This window comes from Coregonus lavaretus, assembly GCF_964263955.1.
Source record: "Coregonus lavaretus genome assembly, chromosome: 2".
In the NCBI taxonomy this organism is placed as follows: domain Eukaryota; kingdom Metazoa; phylum Chordata; class Actinopteri; order Salmoniformes; family Salmonidae; genus Coregonus; species Coregonus lavaretus.
The window spans coordinates 9,611,626-9,636,495 of record NC_139989.1 but is presented as its reverse complement, the minus strand read 5'-3'; the positions used below and the strand labels follow the sequence as shown (position 1 = coordinate 9,636,495).

The following is a 24,870-nucleotide window of genomic DNA, read 5'->3' as shown; positions in this document are numbered from 1 at the left end:
GCCTCATTTATTAATTTATCAAACATGTTTATCTCTCCTTGGACCATAATGTTAATTCCCTCACATCTGTGCCATAAAGTTTATCTTCAGATCTGTCACATTGTGGTTCAGGTACCCTCAGGGTAGTGCTGACCTTAACAGTTATTCAACCAAGTTAACAGTTATCTAACCAAGGATTGCATTATGCTTGAATTGTGGAGAGAGACAAAACATTTTTAGCAATAGTGGTGGCTGTGAGTGGTAGAAATAGATGGATTCCTTTTACCTACAAAAATGTGTTTAGCAATGGTGGCCTAAATCGCTGTGAATGGTAGAAATAGATGTATTAATTTAACCTCCAGAAATGTATTGAATTTGCTCTTGGAATTAAATTCCAAAATTGCAATGGACAATAATTTAGTATGTAGCCTAAAGACTATGCTTTTACTTTACACTCACAATGTTTTTGTCCAGACATAGATCAGGGTCAGGGGACAACTCATCTTGGTTAGATGTGATTATCACTCCATTATTGAATCTATAGGTCTTGTAATGTGTCTTTGTTGTTTGGTTTAAACGTGCAAATTCTAACCACATCTACATGTCTCTCACAGCATGTTGTTGATCATGCTGTTAGGACACCTCAAATACAAGGGAGGTGATCACTGATCTCTTTCTACTTGAGCCTTTCCCCTCCTCAAACACAATTCGTGCACAATGGCTGGACATGTAAATGCGGGTGTATGGTCAACCCCGGTAGCAATGCTTTCACAAACTGGCCCAAGCATTACCATTCAAATGCTTGTTTGTGGTCCACCTCCTTGGCTGCATTGACATTTTAATTGATGTTGGGGGGGGGGCTAAGCCAGTATCCTAAATGCGATTTTATTCTAAATCCTAGGCCTATTTGTACACTAAATGCATTTTGTATCCTTTGTAGATGCACAGATAAATGTACATGCGTGGACAAGTGTATGTTATGGCATACGAATATGGCATACGTTGCATATATTCGTGGGCAGTTCTTTATTTGTTTGTAAAAAAGTATTGTTTTGTTTTACCTCATAAATGAAGGGAGAAATACGTATTATATGTATCTTAGGAAATAGATAGCCCATTTCAAATCATTTTAATTAAGGTCTACATCATAATTCTGTTTAGACTGTGGCACCAAATATTATTGTAGATAAACCTTTACTTGAGAATTTGTGATGACAGAAAATGTTTCATCTTTAATAAGAAAGTAAGTGACCTCGCATTGTCCACCTTGAAAACAACAGCTAGGAACAGGAAGATCAGTCAGGCAAGTTGTTTTTTAGGTAATCGATGTCTTTAGTGTCACAGTGTGGGACGAGGTACTCCCTCTTTTGTTTCCTAAAGAAGGTGCAGATTGTCACCCCATACTACTATGCATGTCAATTGAAACATTTTCAACTACAACAACGAACTTGAAAACGTTTAGAATTAGTCATGCAAGAATTGTAGTTTGTACTGTTTGTTCGCTAACAATAACTGATCATGATTTGCCCTCCGTCCAAAAGCAGGCGCTGTACATTTGTGCAGCCTGTGTTTATGTGTATTTCAATGTGGTCCCTTTAACAACGCGGTTCACGTGGAACTCCCAGGGTTCTGTCCCTGGTTATAATGTGTATGATTCTGTCCCACGTGGTGACTTGATGGATCGAACCAGACTGGGAGCGACACTCGAATCTCAACCGCCGCCGATTTGGCTTACTAAACCGGTGGAAAAAAGTATCCATAAAGATTTTGATACGCTAGCTAGCAAAGTTGCTAACTAGCTAGAGATAATTTGTCATATGAGTCGAGTTAGTTCACTGTCTAGACTTGATAATTAAGACGACGCTCTCCCGGTTTAGTCCTGTTAATGGGCAACTTTTAGCGTGACAGTTTGCGCATAATTTTGAATAATAACAAACTCTCAGAAACTGAGATTTTTGGAAGAGCCAAGATGTCTGGGGAACTAGAACAAATTCTCTTACAACTCACGCAGCCTGACAATGCGATTATTCAGCAGGTAATGATTCCTTAATGAATTTGGGATTTACCCTGACATACTTTGATAACAAGCACCGGTAGCTAACATTAGCTAGCTAACGAACTAACTAAGCTAACTGTTAATGAAAATGGACACCTGTTGCTAGCCAAATTATGTGACGTCACGAACCAGTGTGGCTAACGATCACTGCTTTTCATACACACTCTTTGTCACTTCATAAACTTGACAGTTTGATAACGTTTAAGCTGCCTGCCTGGCTGGCTAGCTTTCTTTATTGCAGTCAGTATTCACCATATCCAACATGTGTTTTTCTCCCCTACAGGCCACCGCCCAGCTGAAGCTGGCTTTTAAAGACCCAGCTATCATCCCAGCGTTGTGTGCTGTTATGACTGGGTCCCAGAACCCACAGGTATGTAACTAGGCTACATATTAGTTACACAAATACCTATCATCAGTGTGATAGATACAGAAAGTATTCATACCCCTTGACTTATTCCAAAAGCTTGAATTCCAAATGGATCAAATTTATTTTTTTCTCTCACCCATCTACACACAATAACCTAGTGAAAATATGTTTTTAGAAATTTTAGCAAATTTATTGTAAATAAAATACAGACATATCTAATTTACATAAGTATTCACACCCCTTAGTCAATACCTTGTAGAAGCACCTTTGGCAGTGATTACAGCTGTGAGTCTTTCTGCTTAAGTCTCTAAGAGCTTTCCACACCTGGAGTGTGCAACATTTGCCCATTATTCTTTTCAAAATTCTATAAGCTCTATCAAATTGGTTGTTGATCATTGCTAGACAACCATTTTCAGATCCACCACTATGCTTGAAAATATGGAGAGTGGTGTTCAGTGTTGTATTGGATTTGCCCCAAACATAACACTTTGGTGGTCCTCTGTAGCTCAGCTGGTAGAGCACGGCGCTTGTAACGCCAAGGTAGTGGGTTCGATCCCCTGGACCACCCATATACAAAAATGTATGCACGCATGACTGTAAGTCGCTTTGGATAAAAGCGTCAGCTAAATGGCATATTATTTTTTATTTTTACTTTGTATTCAGGACAAAAAGTAAATAGCTTTGCCAATTTATTTTTGCAATATTACTTTAGTGCCTTGTTGTAAACAGGATGCATATTTTATTCTGTAGAGGCTTCCTTTTCACTCTGTCAATTAGGTTAGTAACTACAATGTAAATGAAATGTTGTTGACCCATCCTAAGTTTTCTGCTATCACAGTCATTAAACTCTGTAACTGTTTTAAAGTCACCATTTGCCTCATTGTGAAATCCCTGAGCAGTGTCCTTCCTCTCAGGCAACTGAGCTAGGAATTACACCTGTATCTTTGTAGTGACTGGCTGTATTGATACACCATCCAAATTGTAATTAATAACTTCACCATGCTCAAAGGGGTATTCAATGTCAGCTTTTTTTTTTTTACCCATTTACCAGTAGGTGCCTTTCTTTGTGAGGTATTGGAAAACCTCCCTGGTCTTTGTGTTTGAATCGGTGTGAAATTGCGTGTGTGGGTTACAGAGATGAGGTAGTCATTTCAAAAATCTGGTTAAACACTATTATTGCACACGGTGAGTCCACGCAACTTATTATGTGACTTGCCATAACAAAGGGGTTGAATACTTATTTTCTTTTTTAATACATTTGTAGAAATTTTAAAATAAAACTTATTCCACTTTGATATTATGGGGCCAGTGACAAAAACATCTACATTTTATCAATTTTAAATTCAGGCTGTAACACAACGAAATGTGGAAAAAGTCAAGGGGTGTTATAATTTTTTTATTTAACCAGGTAAGCCAGTTGAGAACAAGTTCTCATTTACAACTGCGACCTGGCCAAGATAAAGCAAAGCTGTGCGATAAAAACAACAACAACACAGAGTTACATATGGAATAAACAAAAACAAAATGTACAGTCAATAACAAAATAGAAAATCTATATACAGTGTGTGCAAATGTAGTAAGTTATGGAGGTAAGGCAATAATAGTGCAAAATAATTACAATTTAGTATTAACACTGGAGTGATAGATGTGCAGAAGATGATGTGCAAATAGAGATACTGGGGTGCAAATTAGCAAAATAAATAACAATGTAAATAACAATATGGGGATGAGGTAGTTGGGTGGGCTAATTACAGATGGGCTGTGTACAGGTGCAGTGATCGGTAAGCTGCTCTGACAACTGATGCTTAAAGTTAGTGAGGGAGATAAGTGTCTCCAGCTTCAGAGATTTTTGCAGTTCGTTCCAGTTATTTGCAGCAGAGAACTGGAAGGAATGGCGGCCAAAGGAGATGTTGGCTTTGGGGATGACCAGTGAGATATACCTGCTGGAGCGCATACTACGGGTGGGTGTTGCTATGGTGACCAATGAGCTAAGATAAGGCGGGGATTTGCCTAGAAGTGATTTATAGATGACCTGGAGCCAGTGGGTTTGGCGACGAATATGTAGTGAGGGCCAGTCAACGAGAGCGTACAGGTCACAATGGTGGGTAGTATATGGGGCTTTGGTGACAAAACGGATGGCACTGTGATAGACTACATCCAATTTGCTGAGTAGAGTGTTGGAGGCTATTTTGTAAATGACATCGCCAAAGTCAAGGATCAGTAGGATAGTCCGTTTTACAAGGGCATTTTTAGCAGCATGAGTGAAGGAGGCTTTGTTGCGAAATAGGAAGCCGATTTGTAGATTTAGATTGGAGATGCTTAATGTGAGTCTGGAAGGAGAGTTTACGGTCTAACCAGACACCTAGGTATTTGTAGTTGTCTACATATTCTAAGTCAGACCCGCCGAGAGTAGTGATTCTAGTCGGGCGGGTGGGTGCAAGCAGCGTTAGATTGAAGAGCATGCATTTAGTTTTACTAGCGTTTAAGAGCAGTTGGAGGCTACGGAAGGAGTGTTGTATGGCATTGAAGCTCGTTTGGAGGTTTGTTAACACAGTGTCCAATGAAGGGCCAGATGTATACAAAATGGTGTCGTCTGCGTAGAGGTGGATCTGCGAGTCACCAGCAGCAAGAGCGACATCATTGATATATACAGAGAATAGAGTCGGCCCGAGAATTGAACCCTGTGGCACCCCCATAGACTGCCAGAGGTCCAGACAACAGGCCCTCCGATTTGACACATTGAACTCTATCTGAGAAGTAGTTGGTGAACCAAGCGAGGCAGTCATTTGAGAAACCAAGGCTATTTAGTCTGCCAATAAGAATGCGGTGATTGACAGAGTCAAAAGCCTTTGCCAGGTCGATGAAGACTGCTGCACAGTACTGTCTTTTCTCGATCGCGGTTATTATATCATTTAGGACCTTGAGCGTGGCTGAGGTGCACCCATGACCAGCTCGGAAACCAGATTGCATAGCGGAGAAGGTACGGTGGGATTCAAAATGTTCGGTGAACTGTTTGTTAACTAGGCTTTCAAATAGAGGACATTGTATTATTTCTTTGTACTCCCTGACGAAGGTCATGCAGCCGAAATGCGTCAGAAAAAAAAAAAAAACTTGTTTCTATTGAACATGCCATACAAATAAAGGCATTTTAATTAATTATATGAAGAGTGCCTTGGTCCTCCTTTCTTTTTGAAGGCTTTCAAATACTTTTGAAAGGCAGGGCAGGATGGATATAGGTCTGTAACAGTTTGGATCTAGAGTGTCACCCCCTTTGAAGAGGGGGATGACCGCGGCAGCTTTCCAATCTCTGGGGATCTCAGACAATACGAAAGAGAGGTTGAACAGGCTAGTAATAGTGGTTGCGACAATTTCGGCGGCTAATTTTAGAAAGTGTCCATATTGTCTAGCCCTGCTGATTTGTAGGGGTCCAGATTTAGCAGCTCTTTCAGGACATCAGCTATCTGAATTTGGGTGAAGGAGAAGCGGGGGGGGCGGGGGGGGGCATGGGCAAGTTGCAGCGGAGGGTGCAGAGCTGGTGGCCAGGGTAGGGGTAGCCATGTGGAAAGCATGGCCAGTCGTAGCAAAATGCTTATTGAAATTCTCGATTATCGTACATTTATCGGTGGTGACAGTGTTTCCTAGCCTCAGTGCAGTGGGTAGCTTGGAGGAGGTGCTCTTATTCTCCATGGACTTTACAGTGTCCCAAAACTGTTTGGAGTTAGTGCTACAGGATGCAAATTTCTGTTTGAAAAAGCTAGCCTTTGCTTTCCTAACTGATTGTGTATATTGGTTCCTGACTTCCCTGAAAAGTTGCATATCGCGGGGGCTGTTCGATGCTAATGCAGTATGCCACAGGATGTTTTTGTGCTGGTCAAGGGCAGTCAAGTCTGGGGTGTACCAGGGGCTATATCTGTTCTTAGTTCTGCATTTTTTGAATGGGGCATGCTTATTTAAGATGGAGGGGAAAGCACTTTTGAAGAACATCCAGGCATCCTCTACTGACGGATTGAGGTCAATATAATAATAATATGCCATTTAGCAGACACTTTTATCCAAAGCGACTTAGTCATGTGTGCATACATTTTTACGTATGGGTGGTCCCGGGGATCGAACCCACTACCCTGGCGTTACAAGCGCCATACTCTACCAATTGAGCTACAGAGGACCACCATCCAGGATACCCGGGCCAGGTCAATTAGAAAGGCCTGCTCGCTGAAGTGTTTTAGGGAGCGTTTGACAGTGATGATGGGTGCAGGCTATCTCTACAGTAGATTGCAACCCCGCCCCCTTTGGCAGTTCTATCTAGTTAATACTTTCTGAAGGTATATGTGTAACCCAGGGGTTTGCCCTACTTGGTTCTATGTGTTCTATTTGTGCGGCTTATCGCCGGCTCTCATCAGTGCATTCATTGTTTTTCCTCTCTCCCTTCAGATCCGCCAGTCAGCTGCAGTGATGTTGCGGATGAGAGTAAAGAAGCATTGGAAGAAGATTAGCCCTGATCACAGAGAGAGGTTGGCTGCCCTTTGTTGTCTAATTCCCCCACAATCAGCCATATCCCAGTCTTATGTATTGGACTGTTGAATGAATTCCCACTGAGTGTTAGTTGTTATAATTTTCCATTGTATTTTTATTTTTTATTTTTTTTCTTGCTTCTTAGTCTGAAAGCAGTGGTACTACAAGCTTTTCAGCAGGAGACAGAGTAAGCATCTTTTATCCTTTACATAAAAACACAGTCACGTAGCTTTTGAGGTGGAAAACTAGGCATAGCCTACTAGAATATCAATGGGTTATAATAGTTTTATAGCTACAACCTATCTGACCATAACCACTAACCCATCCAACACACCAATTAAACTTGTTAAATCTGAACTTGACAATAACCCTCCTCTGTTTCCAGACACACAGTGCGCCACTCCCTCTCGCAGCTCAGTGCAGTGATGGTCAAACACGAGACGCCAGACCGCTGGCCTGCTCTATTCACACTCCTCAACCAGTCCACCAAGAGCAACAACCCAACGGACAGACAGGTATCAGCTTTTATAGATATAACTAAAACACAGTGATGTGTTTGTTGTACATAATATAATATAATAATATGCCATTTAGCAGACGCTTTTATCCAAAGCGACTTACAGTCGTACATGAACAGAGAGAGGTTTTGCAGTATGTGGCTTTGATTTGAGCTCTTGATGGTTGCTCACTGATTGGCCAGAATACACATAGATCAAAATATTTTGAATACATTCTAAGTATGTGGATCTTAGGTACCCTCAGCCAATCAGTAAATACCCCTGTCTCTCTCAGGTGGGTCTACTCTTGCTCAGCAAAGTGGTGGAGTCCAACCCAGAGCCCTTCAAGCCCCACTACCGCCAACTGCTGCAGCTGTTTGGCACCGTGCTGCAAGACCTGGACAACCCCACAGCCATGTACTACAGCATCCTCACCCTCACTGCTATGACTGCCTACACTGGCACAGAGGAGATGGTGAGGCCAGAATCAATCTATTTTATGCCTTTTTGGAGTGAACAGTAATGTAGTCTACCATCATCCTTCATTGCTGTGCTGAAAGAAATGTCTTGTGTCTTTCAGAACCTCATGCGCTCCCTCATCCCAAGACTGATCATTTCTCTCAAACACCTCATCAAGGCAGACCAGGTAGGGGATAATTCAATATGTCAGCCCCTTCTAGCACCACTGCTGTATTGCACTGATGATTGCACCAGTCTTCAGGGATGACTATTAAATGGAGCTTCAAACACTATTGTCCCTTGATTGGAGTGTTTCTATGTCTTGACCAGGGTCAGGCCAGTGAGGCCATGGAGGTATTTGATGAGCTGATGGAGAGTGAGGTGTCCATCATTGTGCCACACATTGCTGAAATTGTCAATTTCTGCTTGGAGGTGAGAACAGCGCTTCTAATAATATTTAATGACTTTTTGCTTACATTGCAGGGAATGTGATGGGTTGTCTTGTTGACAATGAAATGTGTGTATGTTCGTCTCAGGTCAGTGCAGACACCACCCTGACTGACTCCCTGCGTGTAAAGGCTCTCTCCTGCATCGCTTTTCTCATCCGACTCAAGAGCAAGGTAAAGTCACCCAGTTATAAATGGATGCCATGGCCTACATTCAAGCCTTTTTGCCCTTACACTGAGGTATCATTCAATAGTTTAAAGTAGATTCCTCTCCTACATTTTACATTCATATTTTAGTAACTTATCCAGAGAGACTTACAGGAGCAATTAGAGTTAAGTGCCTTGCTCAAGGGCACATCAACAGATTTTTCACCTAGTTTGCGCGCGGATACGAACCAGCGAACCTTTCGGTTACTGGCCCAACGCTCTTAACTGCAAGGCTACCTGCCGCCCTACATCTGCACGAACATTAAATATATGGACAGGTGAGCACAAATTCTTAGGCGTCCCCCATTTTGCCATTGCCTACCCTTGTTTTCAGGTCAATTAAGACAAAGGAGAGAAAGCCATTTTAGACTTTTGAGATGCACCCCGAGTACTGTGCCCTTTTATCCTTTTGTCAGTTAAAATATGTGGCGCTTGTCAGTGATGTATGCTGTGCTCTCTCTCTGCCCCCTGCAGACGGTGCTAAAGCAGAAGCTGCTGAATCCCATCCTGCAGACAGTGTTCCCTGTGCTGAGTGCAGCGCCCCCACCTGGGGAGGAGGACCCAGAGGACGAGGAGAACGGCGACGAGGGCGACACCGACAACGAGAGTCCTAAACACTTTGCTGCTCAGGTTAACTTCCCTTGAGAAATAACCACATGCACAGAACAGAAGGGGTGTATTTTTGTGATGTTTTTTTGTGCCTAAAATAGAATCTGTTTGTCTGCAGGTTATTGACACCATGGCTCTTCACATGCCCCCTGAGAAACTATTCCAGCAGCTGGTTAGTAAACACACTCACTCGCTTCAAATATGAATGCTATAATTTGCCTTTCAATCAGTCACTTCATGATGTTCTCTCTGTGATGCAGCGGTATGTAGCCATAATTGTATTAGGAGTAGTAGAAGTAGTAGCTGCAGTGTTTATAACTCGCAGGCATACTGAGTTGTACACACATTTCCATGCATAGAAGTACAAATGGTTCTAGTAAGTATGTCTGACCCATGGCGTGCCCATCAGATGCCCCTGATCCAGGTGTGCCTGGCCAGTGAGAACCCCTATGAGAGGAAGGCAGGCTTGATGTGTATGGCAGTGCTGGCTGAGGGCTGTGCCGACCACATACGGACCAAGTGAGTCAATGCTGCATTCTGATGTCTCTTATTCAGTGGCTCCCTGTCCAAAAACCATTTGATTTAATTTGTTACATTTGTCAATCTCCAGTCCTTTAGTGTGTTTTGTAGCTATAATAATCCAGAGGAATGTTTTTGTCTTATTTTCTCTCATTCAAATGGAAGTGTCTTTTTTCCTGCTAATCCCACTGTCCGTCTGTCTGTGTCAGGTTGCTGTCCTCCATGCTGCAGACGGTGTGCCAGAGTCTGTCAGACAATAATCAGGTAGTCCGCAGCGCCGGCCTCTTTGCCCTGGGCCAGTTCTCAGAGCACCTGCAGCCCGAGGTCAGTAAGTACTGTGCCGAGCTGATGCCACTTCTGCTGGGCTACATGTCGGGTCTGAACCAAGCCAAGATCGGACACGTCACCAAGGCCTTCTACGCCCTGGAGAACTTCCTGGAAAACCTGGGTGAGGGTCCTCCCATTCACCTCATCCTGATCCATACCCAACTGTCTTGCTGTTATTTGGTTCCAGACCTGGGTTCAGTAAAATGTGTATTTGTTATTTTAAATACTTCTTCTGTGTTTTTGAGTGTTTTCAAGTACTTTTATTTGAAACAAATAGTATTTCAAATTGTATTTGATTTTGTATTATTATTTTACCCCTTTTTCTCGCCGATTTCGTGGTATCCAATTGGTAGTTAGTCTTGTCCCATCGCTGCAACTCCCGTACGGACTCGGGAGAGGCGAAGGTCGAGAGCAGTGCATCCTCTGAAACACAACCCAGCCGAGCCGCACTGCTTCTTGACACAATGCCCGCTTAATGCCAGCCGCACCAATGTGTCGGAGGAAATACCATACACCTGGCGATCGTGTCAGTGTGCACTGCACACGGCCCGCCACAGGAGTCGCTAGTGCGCGATGGGACAATCCCTCCCCTAACCTGGACGACGCTGGGCCAATTGTGCGCCGCCCCATGGGTCTCCCGGTCGCGGCCGGCTGCTACAGAGCCTGGACTCGAACCAGGATCTCTAGTGGCACAGCTAGCACTGCGATGCAGTGCCTTAGACCACTGCGCCACTCGAGATTTGAAAGTATTTTCAAATAGTCTGTGTATTTTACTGTATTTCCAAATACATTCCAATATTCAACCCAAGTCTGTTTGGTTCTATTCTATACTAATTGGAGGATGCTACAATGCTAAGCTGTAGCTAGGTAAACAAATGTTGAGCCACTGACTCTCTTTTGCTCTGTAGTCTCGCACCTAGACTACTTTCAAGGTACCCATAATATAAGATGAGATTGAATGTCATTTGGGGGAAGAATCTTTTCAACCCCCTCTGTTCTGTGCTGATGTTTTCATTAACTGTTCCATCCCCTATCAGGTTTGGAGATTGAGCCCTACCTGCCCACTCTGATGGAGACCATGTTGTCTGCCCTCAGCAACGCAGAGAACCTGAAGCTCAAAGAGCTGGCTGTCAGTGCCATAGGAGCTATAGGTAACACTGCAAGTCCTTTCAATAGAGCATGTTACTTAATAATTTAGGGTGGCTTCCTCTTGTCTTCCTTCATCCACACTTATCTGAAAGGACAAAGTCAAAAGTAGTCCCAGTTGCTTTGAAAACTATCTTTCAGATCAGTGCAGATCGGTAGGACACAAGGAGAGGAGGCCGCTTGAGACTATTGAGATGCATCAAGTGTCCATTTTAGACATTTTAAAAGACTGGAGCGTATATCACTGTAACTGTATTAACCCTTCATCCCTTCTCTTCCTTTCAGCCAATGCAGCCAAAGAGAAGCTAGTTCCTTACTTCCCGCCTGTCATTGAGAGTCTGAAGGGCTTCCTCACTGACACCAGGGATGAGATGAGGGCTCTGCAGACACAGGCTCTGGGTAGGCTAACTATCTCTAAGGCTTAGTCAGTTTGATGTGGTCATTCAGCAGACACTTGTAGTCAATACTATTGACAGTTTGGAGCTGATCTATCAGAACCTGTCTTGCGTCATAGAGATCCATTTAACCTGAGTCACGTCTAGATGGTGAATGGGTTTTCCTTTATTCTGTCAGACACTCTGTCAGTGCTGGCCCGCACCATAGGCAAGGATGTGTTCAGCCCCCTGGCTGCCGAGTGTGTTCAGCTGGGACTCAACCTCACCAACGCCATCGACGACCCCGACCTGCGCCGCTGCACGTATGTAGTGGGCATGTGTCTGAGATGCTCACACTCTAATAGAAGTCCTGCCAGCCTATTGGGTTTGGCTTTCAGAGTGCATGGCTGTTTTCTGACATTTTGATGACTTTGTATTGAACCCATCTGTTTTTCCTCCCCCTCTCTCCTTCTGTCTCTCTTTGTGTGCAGGTACAGCCTGTTCTCGGCCGTGTCCACAGTGAGTCCAGACTGTCTGAACCCCCACCTCACAGCTATCACCACCATCATGCTGTTGTCCCTCAAGTCCACCGAGGGAGTCACGGTCAGTCTGACAGACACTGTGCTATAGCGCCTATTCACATTCTATTATATTCACGTCCTATTCCCGTACACCACTGAGAAATTGCTGAAAAATATAGTTTCCATATTTGGTATTTTATTAGGATCCCCATTAGCTGTTGCAAAAGCAGCAGCTACTCTTTCTGGGGTCCACGCAAAACATGAAACATGACATAATACAGATCATTAATAGACAAGAACAGCTCAAGGACAGAGCTACATACATTTCTTTTTTAAAGGCACATGTAGCCTACATATCAATACAGTGGGGGAAAAAAGTATTTAGTCAGCCACCAATTGTGCAAGTTCTCCCACTTAAAAAGATGAGAGAGGCCTGTAATTTTCATCATAGGTACACGTCAACTATGACAGACAAAATAAGATTTTTCTTCTCCAGAAAATCACATTGTAGGATTTTTATTGAATTTATTTGCAAATTATGGTGGAAAATAAGTATTTGGTCACCTACAAACAAGCAAGATTTCTGGCTCTCACAGACCTGTAACTTCTTATTTAAGAGGCTCCTCTGTCCTCCACTCGTTACCTGTATTAATGACACCTGTTTGAACTTGTTATCAGTATAAAAGACACCTGTCCACAACCTCAAACAGTCACACTCCAAACTCCACTATGACCAAGACCAAAGAGCTGTCAAAGGACACCAGAAACAAAATTGTAGACCTGCACCAGGCTGGGAAGACTGAATCTGCAATAGGTAAGCAGCTTGGTTTGAAGAAATCAACTGTGGGAGCAATTATTAGGAAATGGAAGACATACAAGACCACTGATAATCTCCCTCGATCTGGGGCTCCACGCAAGATCTCACCCCGTGAGGTCAAAATGATCACAAGAACGGTGAGCAAAAATCCCACAACCACACGGGGGGACCTAGTGAATGACCTGCAGAGAGCTGGGACCAAAGTAACAAAGCCTACCATCTGTAACACGCTACGCCGCCAGGGACTCAAATCCTGCAGTGCCAGACGTGTCCCCCTGCTTAAGCCAGTACATGTCCAGGCCCGTCTGAAGTTTGCTAGAGTGCATTTGGATGATCCAGAAGAGGATTGGGAGAATGTCATATGGTCAGATGAAACCAAAATAGAACTTTTTGGTAAAAACTCAACTCGTCGTGTTTGGAGGACAAAGAATGCTGAGTTGCATCCAAAGAACACCATACCTACTGTGAAGCATGGGGTGGAAACATCATGCTTTGGGGCTGTTTTTCTGCAAAGGGACCAGGACGACTGATCCGTGTAAAGGAAAGAATGAATGGGGCCATGTATCGTGAGATTTTGAGTGAAAACCTCCTTCCATCAGCAAGGGCATTGAAGATGAAACGTGGCTGGGTCTTTCAGCATGACAATGATCCCAAACACACCGCCCGGGCAACGAAGGAGTGGCTTCGTAAGAAGCATTTCAAGGTCCTGGAGTGGCCTAGCCAGTCTCCAGATCTCAACCCCATAGAAAATCTTTGGAGGGAGTTGAAAGTCTGTGTTGCCCAGCGACAGCCCCAAAACATCACTGCTCTAGAGGAGATCTGCATGGAGGAATGGGCCAAAATACCAGCAACAGTGTGTGAAAACCTTGTGAAGACTTACAGAAAACGTTTGACCTGTGTCATTGCCAACAAAGGGTATATAACAAAGTATTGAGAAACTTTTGTTATTAACCAAATACTTATTTTCCACCATAATTTGCAAATAAATTCATTAAAAATCCTACAATGTGATTTTCTGGAGAGAAAAAAATCTAATTTTGTCTGTCATAGTTGACGTGTACCTAAGATGAAAATTACAGGCCTCTCTCATCTTTTTAAGTGGGAGAACTTGCACAATTGGTGGCTGACTAAATACTTTTTTCCCCCCACTGTACAAACTATCTAGGTCAAATAGGGTCAAATGTTGCTTTATCTGTTTTTTGAAACCAGGTTTGCTGTTTATTTGAGCAATTTGAGATGGAACCCATGCAATAATGGCTCTATATAATACTGTACACTTTCTTGAATTTGTTCTGGATTTGGGGACTGTGAAAAGACCCCTGGTGGCATGTCTGGTGGGGTAAGTGTGTGTGTCAGAGCTGTGTGTAAGTTGACTATGCAAACAATTTGTGATTTTCAACACATTAATGTTACTTATAAGAAGAAGTGATGCAGTCAGTCTCTCCTCAACTCTTAGCCAAGAGAGACTGGCATGCATAGTATTTATATCAGCCCTCTGATTACAATGAAGAGCAAGACACGCTGCTCTGTTTTGGGCCAGCTGCAGCTTAACTAGGTCTTTCCTTGCAGCACTGGACCACACGACTGGACAATAATCAAGATAAGACAAAACTAGAGCCTGCAGAACTTGCTTTTTGGAGTGTGGTGTCAAAAAAGCAGAGCATCTCTTTATTACAGACTGACCTCTCCCCATCTTTACAACCATTGAATCTATATGTTTTGACCATGATAGTTTACAATCTAAAGTAACGCCAAGTAATTTAGTCTCCTCAACTTGTTCAACTGCCACACCATTCATTACCAGATTCAGCTGAGGACTAGAATTTAGGGAATGATTTGTACCAAATACAGTGGGGGGGGGGGGGGGGGAGTATTTAGTCAGCCACCAATTGTGCAAGTTCTCCCACTTAAAAAGATGAGAGAGGCCTGTAATTTTCATCATAGGTACACGTCAACTATGACAAAATGAGATTTGTTTTTCCAGAAAATCACATTGTAGGATTTTTCATGAATTTATTTGCAAATGATGGTGGAAAATAAGTATTTGGTCACTAACAAAAGTTTCTCAATACTTTGTTATATACCCTTTGTTGGCAATGACACAGGTCAAATGTTTTCTATAAGTCTTCACAAGGTTTTCACACACTGTTGCTGGTATTTTGGCCCATTCCTCCATGCAGATCTCCTCTAGAGCAGTGATGTTTTGGGGCTGTCGCTGGGCAACACGGACTTTCAACTCCCTCCAAAGATTTTCTATGGGGTTGAGATCTGGAGACTGGCTAAGCCACTCCAGGGCCTTGAAATGCTTCTTACGAACCCAGCCACGTTTCATCTTCAATGCCCTTGCTGATGGAAGGAGGTTTTCACTCAAAATCTCACGATACATGACCCCATTCATTCTTTCCTTTACACGGATCAGTCGTCCTGGTCCCTTTGCAGAAAAACAGCCCCAAAGCATGTTTCCACCCCCATGCTTCACAGTAGGTATGGTGTTCTTTGGATGCAACTCAGCATTCTTTGTCCTCCAAACACGACGAGTTGAGTTTTTACCAAAAAGTTCTATTTTGGTTTCATCTGACCATATGACATTCTACCAATCCTCTTCTGGATCATCCAAATGCACTCTAGCAAACTTCAGACGGGCCTGGACATGTACTGGCTTAAGCAGGGGGACACGTCTGGCACTGCAGGATTTGAGTCCCTGGCGGCGTAGTGTGTTACTGATGGTAGGCTTTGTTACTTTGGTCCCAGCTCTCTGCAGGTCATTCACTAGGTCCCCCCGTGTGGTTCTGGGATTTTTGCTCACCGTTCTTGTGATCATTTCGACCCCACGGGGTGAGATCTTGCGTGGAGCCCCAGATCGAGGGAGATTATCAGTGGTCTTGTATGTCTTCCATTTCCTAATAATTGCTCCCACAGTTGATTTCTTCAAACCAAGCTGCTTACCTATTGCAGATTCAGTCTTCCCAGCCTGGTGCAGGTCTACAATTTTGTTTCTGGAGTCCTTTGACAGCTCTTTGGTCTTGGCCATAGTGGAGTTTGGAGTGTGACTGTTTGAGGTTGTGGACAGGTGTCTTTTATACTGATAACAAGTTCAAACAGGTGCCATTAATACAGGTAACGAGTTGGGGACAGAGGAGCCTCTTAAATAAGAAGTTACAGGTCTGTGAGAGACAGAAATCTTGCTTGTTTGTAGGTGACCAAATACTTATTTTCCACCATAATTTGCAAATAAATTCATTAAAAATCCTACAATGTGATTTTCTGGATTTTTTTTCCTCATTTTGTCTGTCATAGTTGACGTGTACCTATGATGAAAATTACAGGCCTCTCATCTTTTTAAGTGGGAGAACTTGCCCAATTGGTGGCTGACTAAATACTTTTTTTCCCCACTGTACAATGCTCTTAGTTTTAGAGATGTTCAGGACCAGTTTATTAGTGGACACCCATTCCAAAACAGACTGCAACTCTTTGTTAAGGGTTTCGGTGACTTCATTAGCTGTGGTTGCTGATGCGTATATGGTTGAATCATCAGCATGCATGGACACATGCTTTGTTTAATGCCAGTGGCAGGTCATTGGTAAACATAGAAAAGAGTAGAGGTACACCACACTTTACATGTTTGACATTAGAGAAGCTTCCATTAAAGAAAACTCTATTAGATAGGTAGCTCTGAATCCACAATATGGCAGAGGTTGAAAAGCCATAACACATACATTTTTTCAACAACAGGTTATGGTCAATAATATCAAAGGCTGCATTGAAATCTAACAGTACAGCTCCCACAATCTTCTTATTATCAATTTCTTTCAACCAATCATCAGTCATTTGTGCCAGTGCAGAACATGTTGAGTGCCCTTCGCTATAAGCATGTTGAAAGTCTGTTGTTCATTTGTTTACAGAGAAATAGCATTGTATTTTTCCAACAGTTTGCTAAGAGCTGGCAGCAAGCTTATAGGTCTACTGTTAGAACCAGTAAAGGCCGCTTTACCATTCTTGGGTAGCGGAATTACTTTGGCTTCCTTCATTTTTCCACCTCTCCCACACTAACTTTAAAAAAAATTCAAACTTGCAATGCTTTTCATTCATTATTTGTTTTTTTTAATGCATGAATACGATGGCTCACTGTTCATTGTTAGCATTTCCTGCCTAAGTTTGCCCACTTTGCCAATGAAATAATCATTAAAATAATTGGCAACATCAAATGGTTTTGTGATGAATAAGCCATCTGATTCGATGAAAGATGGAGTTTAATTTGTCTTTCTACCCATAATTTCATTTAAAGTACTCCAAAGTTTTTTTCCATCATTCTTTATATCATTGATCTTGGCTTCATAATACAGTTTCTACTTCTTTTTGTTGAGTTTAGTCACATAATTTCTCAATTTACAGTAAGTCAACCAGCCAGACTTATTAGCCACTCCTTTTGCCCCATCGCTTTCAACTATACAATTGTTCAATTCCTCATCAATCCATGGAGCCTTAACAGTTCTAACAGTCAGTTTCCTAACATGTGCATGTTTATCAATAATTGGTAGAAGCAATTTCATAAATTCATCAAGTGCAGCATCTGGATGCTCCTTATTAATCACATCAGACCAACAAATATATTATATACACTACCAGTCAAAAGTTTGGACACCTACTCATTCCAGGGTTTTTCTTTACTTGTACTATTTTCTACATTGTAGAATAATAGTGAAGACATCAAAACTATGAAATGACACACATGGAATCATGTAGTAATCAAAATATATGTCATATTAGAGATTCTTCAAATAGCCACCCTTTGCCTTGATGACAGCTTTGCACACTCTTGGCATCTCTCAACCAGCTTCACTTGGAATGCTTTTCCAACAGTCTTGAAGGAGTTCCCACATGCTGAGCACTTGTTGGCTGCTTTTCCTTCACTCTGCCGTCCGACTCATCCCTAACCATCTCAATTGGGTTGAGGTTGGGGGTTTGTGGAGGCCAGGTCATCTGATGCAGCACTCCATCACTCTCCTTCTTGGTAAACTAGCCCTTACACAACCTGGAGGTGTGTTGGGTCATTGTCCTGTTGAAAAACAAATGATAGTCCCACTAAGCCCAAACCAGATGGGATGACATTTACATTTTCGTCATTTAGCAGACGCTCTTATCCAGAGCGACTTACAAATTGACCTATCGCTGCAGAAGGCTGTGGGAGCCATACTTGTTAAGTGTGCCTTGAATTCTAAATAAATCACAGACCGTGTCACCAGCAAAGCACAACCCACACCATAACACCTCCTCCATGCTTTACGGTGGGAACTACACATGCAGAGATCATCCGTTCACCCACACCGCATCTCACAAAGAAACGGCGGTTGGAACCAAAAATCTCCAATTTGGACTCCAGACCAAAGGACAAATTTCCACCAGTCTAATGTCCATTGCTTGTGTTTCTTGGCCCAAGCAAGTCTCTTCTTCTTATTGGTGTCCTTTAGTAGTGGTTTCTTTGCGGCAATTCGACCATGACGGCCTGATTCACACAGTCTCCTCTGAACAGTTGATGTTGAGATGTGTCGGTTACTTGAACTCTGAAGCATTTATTTGGGCTGCAATTTCTGAGGTCTGTAACTCAGCAGAGGTAACTCTGGGTCTTCCATTCCTGTGGCGGTCCTCATGAGAGCCAGTTTCATCATAGCGCTTGATGGTTTTTGCGACTGCACTTGAAGAAACTTTAAAAGTTCTTGAAATTTTCACTATTGACTGAAACTGTCGTTTCTCTTTGCTTATTTGAGCTGTTCTTGCCATAATATGGACTTGGTCTTATACCAAATAGGGCTATCCTGTGTATACCCCCCTACCTTGTCACAACACAACTAATTGGCTCAAACGCATTAAGAAGGACTTTTTTAAGAAGGCACACTTGTTAATTGAAATGCATTCCAGGTGACTACCTCATGAAGCTGGTTGAGAGAATGCGAGTGTGCAAAGCTGTTATCAAGGCTATTTGAAGAATCTCAAATATAAAATGTATTTAGATTTGTTGAACACGTTTTTGGTTACTATATGATTCCATGTGTTATTTCATAGTTTTGATATCTTCACTATTATTATACAATGTAGAAAATAGGAAAAATAAAGAAAAACCCTTGAATGAGTAGGTGTGTCCAAACTTTTGACTGGTAGTGTATATTCTATTCATCCTTAGGCTCACCTTGAGGAGGACAAGGCGTTTGTCCTGCTGGATGACGATGATGATGATGACGACGCTGAGGGAGATGCCATTTTGGATGACGAGGGGACCGACACCGCCGGGTACTTGTCTCATCTGATTATCTTACATTTTATGACCTTTTTAATGGGTTTTTTTTTTACGGCAGGAGTAAGGACACAAAGCAGCATTCAAAGCAGCTGACATAAAAGTTGTCAATTAAATCAAATGGAAGCCATTTTGTTTGTCAGCCTTGTGCCTACAGAGCTAGATGGATGGGGATTCCCTCTGTCCTTCTCCATTTGATTCTCTGTGCTCTCTCCATTCCCCAGGTTCAGTGTGGAAAATGCCTACATTGACGAGAAGGAGGACGCCTGTGACGCTCTGGGAGAGATTGCCTTCAACACCGGGTAAAGACTCAAGAGCATACAGATATTTTGAGTGTTGTATGTCACAGACTATCTGGGTTCTATATTCATTCAGCATTGCATGGTATCTGCAGCTAGCCACTACTCCGGTTGGCCTCTCTGTGCCTAGAGTCCTGATATATGTCGATACAATCATTTCACTCCTCAGCAACTTTTCCTCATTTAACTTCCACTGTCTTCCAGTATGCAAATGTTTGTGTTGTCCCTACACAGTCACTGATGTCTCCTTATCCTTTTCACCCCTTCAGTGCTGCCTTCCAGCCCTTCCTGGAGTCCAGCTTTCAGCAGGTCTATGAGCTGCGTGATGTAAGTACTGTAGCACTGCTCATCTATCCCCCTCTCCCTCTGTGTAATGGCTAGTTTGTATGTTGGTTAGTGTTGTCTATCTCTGACCATGCGTTGCGTCCTCCCCTCAGTTCCCCCACGAGGACGTACGCAGGGCTGCCTTCGGGGCCATGGGCCAGTTCTGCCGAGCTCAACACAAAGTGTGGCAGGAGAATCCCACTGAGACCAACCACCAGGGTAACTCGCGCTCGCTCAACCTCTACCTCATCAGAGCTTTGTCTCTTTGAATTTCTATTGTAGAGTTTTTCAAAGATGATTGTTAAATGTATCAAATTAGATAATAATTTAGACATTCATTCTGGGAATTAGCCAGGCTTGTCTAAAACTTAAAACAAAATTAAGCTTCCTTCCCTCCATCCGTACCTCAGCCCTGCAGAAGCTTCTGGGGGTGGTGCTTCCCAGCTTCTTGGAAGCGGTGCGCAGTGAGCGTGAGCGCCAGGTAGTGATGGGTGTGCTAGAGGCCATGAACGCTGTGCTGAAGGCCTGCCAGGGGGAGGCGCTGCAGAGCCCCGGGCGCCTGCAGGAGATCAGTCAGGCCATCCGAGACGTGCTCAAGAAGAGGGTGAGCTGACACAAACCAAGCTGAGCTGGGCCTGAGTGCTCTTCAGACAGGATTTCCCCCATTTATTCATTTAGGATATCTGATATCAGGATATGTGTTAGTGTGGACGTAGCTCTTTCCACTCACAGCCCCTGTCATCCCATAAACGGGTTGAAAATGGCCGATTTTGTCATTGATAAGTGCCTAAATCGGAACCCAGTGGCTGTACAGTAACATGGTATAGATGACGTCAGCGCTGCGCGCGACAAGAAGATGCCCCCGTCCCTCCCGCTAATTGGGATACTTTTGTCTGAGTGATGGAAATGCTGAAAATTGAGAGGAGTCGGTGTTCTGAAAAATGAAACGTTGAGAATTATAATAAATAGTGCTTCGATGTCATACAAGCAATCCACGAGTCCAAATGTGCACATCACATTTCCGTATTTGACAATGTAATTTACATGATCAACATTTATGATTGCTATGTTTGATCCACAGTTACAAGGATGACATGCGTTATACCCTGGGATGTCCTGAACAGAATGAGCTTATGTTTGTCGTATTGTGAAGAACATTTGCCTCGGAGCACGCACTTGAATGCACTCATGAGTCCAATTTGTTTGTCAGAAGTGCCTTTTGAAAGCCTAACACTGAGATCATATTTTATAACTAAGCTAGCCATGTTGGCAATAGAATAAGCTTTAAAATTATGCTTACCTGACACAGATTGAAAAACAACCTAGCTTGTGAACATAACAATGTAAATGGCCAAGAAACACAACGACAGTCTCAATTCAATAGACTTTAGTTTCAAGCAAATTAGACCAACTTCTATGCCTGTGCGCTTCGAAAAATGAATTTGTCACTCAGCTCTTCATGTGCTTCATGACAGCCCCCAGCCAGGCAGTGTTGCAGCGCGAGGCAGAAATACTTTGAAAACCGCTACTGCAGCATTTATTTTGCTATAAATGTGATCATACTTGACTTTTTATTCACAAGTGCAAGTGAAAGGCTCGCAATGTGGAGCCCTGACCACCCGCCAACGTGGCTGGTGAAATATACACCAATGCCAAAATCTATCTGCATTTGGTGGGTGGCGGGTGTTAATTTTAGGCCCTGATTACGTGAACAACAGTAATTGTGTAATGGTGGGGACGCAGGGCTACGTTCCAAACAGAAAACTACAAGCATGCTTGCTTCAGTTCCTCAATGGCAAAGCTAGGAGTGCTCAAAAGAGCACCTTATAATTTAGTTGAAGGCTCTTTCCTTGAGTCATGAAAGTGCAATCAAATTACTTAAGAACTGTGCACAGTTTGGAGAGGTGTAGGCACTTGGAGACACCAATTAGACCTATCAACTCAAACCCTTGTAATAGTTTTTTCTTATCTTGCACATACTCCAAAATGTCAATGAATATTCTGTTACTGCATGTATCCAGAGTGCAGTAAATGTAAAATGCGCATAAAATCAAACATGTAATGTTTAGATTCAGTCTTGTCAGGTTTAACTCTTGTCTTCACCTTTTGGTCTGATAATTTCCCTGTAATCTCAAGTGTTCTCTTCCAACTGCTACCATAGTCATGCATATGCTTTTTACAGTTCTTCTGTTAAAACATTTCAATTTGGCCCTATCCATATTGGCCAATTCCCACAAATGTAAGGGGTTAAAGGGTGTCCTAGCATAACATTTCTTTGACCCTCCCCTTACCCTGTCGGTCTACAGACTGTCTGTCAGGACGGAGGAGGAGATGAGGCAGAAGATGATGAGCAGCAGGTGGGAGTTCCTCTTTTTCTTTTCTCACACTGTCCAGTACTGGCAGGATTGGATGTACTTCCAAGTGTATGGTACAAATGATATGATCATTGTGTGTGTGTGTGTGTGTGTGTTCTAGGCGGAGTATGACGCCATGCTCCAGGAGTTTGCCGGTGAGGGGATCCCTCTGCTGGCCTCTGCCGTCCCAGCGGACACCTTCCAGCCCTATCTCAATGAGCTTCTGCCCCTCATCATGAACAAGGCTGTGAGTCAAACTCCCACTAGACCCTTAGCATCGGGTTAAAATAACCCAAGTCATTTACTCCAGTTGATAATCTAACAATATAGAAATAGACCTGATTCCTAATTTATTTTGTGTTGAAATTGTACTATTTCCTCCGTTTTTTATTTTTTTTATTTAGCGAAAAATGTCAGCGTAAGTACAAAAGCATAAGAAAGGATAAACTTTTTAGTTCGATATGTATTGAATGAGGATGGATCTGTTCCTCTTCCTCTGTAGAAATCGTCGTGCACGGTGGCTGACCGTTCCTTCTCCGTGGGCACGCTCGGAGAGATCCTGCAATCCCTGGTCAATGTGTCTGGGGGAAGGGCCTGTGCTGGTAAACTGTCCAATCGGCTGCTGCCTGTGCTGGTGGCCGGGGTGAGAGACAGCGACAGCGAGGTTCGCAACAACAGCGTGTTTGGACTGGGAGCTCTAGCCCAAGCTGCTGGACCACTGGTCGCTCAGTATCCCTCTCAATAATGGTTGTGTGTGTCTATATGCTCTCTATATGTATGTGTGTGATTGTGTTTGAGCATTGTTAAAGACATGCTCCGGTACTTTGGCGACTAAGAACTACTGGCTAAAAAGTATACAAAATACAGGAGAATCTCTTTAACTCAATGCTATGGTTCACATGAGTAGCTAGGCACATTGACCAGCACTGACCATATTATTTAGATTATATTACTGTGGTACTGACTTTCCCAGTAGGCCAGGGTCTTTTCCTCAACTCCTGTCCCTCCCAGAGACTACCCCATGATGCTGTCCCTCTTCTCCAACCTGCTGTCCAAAGAACAGGACAGGAGGGTAATTGACAACCTGTGTGCTGCCCTCTGCAGGATGATCATGAGCAACATGGAGGGTGTTCCTCTGGAACAGGTACTGTCTGTGCATTTTCATGCATGGGATTTTATGCCGGTTCAATGCCTAACTCGAGGTGTTTGCATGACTCTGGAAGATTTGTGTGCAACTTTGAATTGCTCTGATGATAGGATTTGGGTCCGCTGAGAATATCTGTGACCTGTGTCTATGGCCTTGTCTCCAATTCTTCAATGTCCCAAATGCTGTATATTAGATTTACAATGTGAGTGTGCCACAGGCTTATTGACAGACGCATGAGTTGAAAAGCTGAGTGTCCTCAGTGATGCTGACATGGATAACTCCTCTTATCTCTGTCCTAGGTGTTCCCTGCCCTCCTGGCCTGCCTCCCTCTGAAGGAGGACATGGAGGAGAATAAGACTGTGTACAGCTGCCTGGCCATGCTCTACTCACAGAACCCTGCAATGGTATGTTCCCACTCATTTATTTTGCCTGTTTGGCTTTCTTAAACTGATCATGTCATATGATACTTTATTGTCCATTTCCATGGTAATACGCACAGATCTAGAATTTATATCTAATTGTGTAATTCCACAATGTTGGCTAGTAACTGTCAACTACTCATCTGTATTTTAGTAGTAATAAGTGTTGTCTCCTTAGGTGGTGAGTCAAATTAAGCCAATAGTATCTGCTTCTAGCCATGTCCTGGGAACGAAGGACCTTGATGCAGGTAAGAGAACCTTAAATCGTGACAGGTTTCCTTTCCTCTTCATGTAGCTAAGTTGTCGTATGTAGATATGAAACGTTATGACAATGTTGGTCATCCAGAAACCCAGAACACCCTGGTCATGCTGCTCCGAGACATCGCTCAGCGCCACTCCCAGGCATTTGAGGGCGCCGTGAGGTCACTTCCTGCTGAGCAGAAGATGAAGCTGACTGCAGCCGTCAGCCAATCGTAACACACCACACCAAGCAACTCTTCCACTCCACGCCAGTGATTTTTTATTTTTTATTTTTATTTTTATTTTTTATAACTACAGATGACAAATGGGACCGTAGTTGGGACATTCAAATTGGCCAAACTCCTGCAAACTACGGCACTTGAACCATTCTATTATTAGTATTCTATTATTATTCAGAGGTTATGTTCCCAGTATTAACTTTTTTATTTATACGGTCTGTTTTTATTATTTTAATGAGATTTCATTTTGTGTGCATCACCTGTATGTCGTTGGGTTCTTTTTTTTAGTCTGCTACTTGCTACCCTTGTTGTACCTGAGAGCCTCTTATCTATTTGCTGCTGTCCCCCTTTTGCCACAAATTTAATGAACTTCTGGCTAGGCTAGTATTGAGTGTGGAGCAATGAACTGAACTCATGATAAATGCCTTTTTTGCAGACTTGTCAGTGTCATGCACTGTTCTTTGCCTTTCCCTGCACTCATCGTACAATCCCCCCTTTTCCGGTACAATTGTTTCTCTCTCAGCTGTCCCTCATTCAGAGAGCTCCCCATCGTGCTTAGTAAGGTGGTTTTGTGATTAGTAAGGTGGTTTTGTGAATCGGGGCAAATCAGCCACAATGCACTCATCTGAACTCCAGTGTGGTGCGTATTGCATAGCATCTCCCGTTCTTCCTTTATGACCAAACTACAGGATTATATATTCTCTCATGAAAAGGCAGCATTTT

The 24,870-nt window shown here is 43.0% G+C and overlaps 1 protein-coding gene across 1 annotated transcript; it reads left to right on the top strand.

Annotated features, from left to right (window-relative positions):
• Positions 1-1,604: 1,604 nt before the first annotated feature.
• On the top strand, positions 1,605-24,584 carry LOC311104938 (importin-4-like). Its single transcript, XM_084146924.1, has 29 exons — positions 1,605-2,014; positions 2,319-2,405; positions 6,834-6,913; positions 7,060-7,101; positions 7,300-7,429; positions 7,707-7,886; positions 7,992-8,057; positions 8,201-8,302; positions 8,407-8,490; positions 8,998-9,153; positions 9,251-9,304; positions 9,542-9,651; positions 9,861-10,099; positions 11,016-11,129; positions 11,410-11,523; positions 11,698-11,821; positions 11,990-12,101; positions 19,015-19,121; positions 19,350-19,427; positions 19,694-19,751; positions 19,862-19,967; positions 20,159-20,352; positions 22,055-22,105; positions 22,224-22,349; positions 22,605-22,831; positions 23,114-23,246; positions 23,549-23,653; positions 23,847-23,916; positions 24,015-24,584. Exons 1-29 carry the CDS (start codon positions 1,949-1,951, stop codon positions 24,143-24,145), a joined length of 3,246 nt encoding a protein of 1,081 aa, XP_084003050.1. The 5' UTR covers positions 1,605-1,948; the 3' UTR covers positions 24,146-24,584.
• Positions 24,585-24,870: the final 286 nt, after the last annotated feature.

Bases quoted from the DNA above. Each gene is read 5' to 3' on its own strand.
- LOC311104938 (XM_084146924.1), top strand. From the start codon at position 1,949: ATGTCTGGGGAACTAGAACAAATTCTCTTACAACTCACGCAGCCTGAC. The intron at 19,428-19,693 runs GTAAAGACTCAA...TCACCCCTTCAG, and splicing joins GAGATTGCCTTCAACACCGG to TGCTGCCTTCCAGCCCTTCC. The intron at 19,968-20,158 runs GTAACTCGCGCT...TCCGTACCTCAG, and splicing joins CACTGAGACCAACCACCAGG to CCCTGCAGAAGCTTCTGGGG.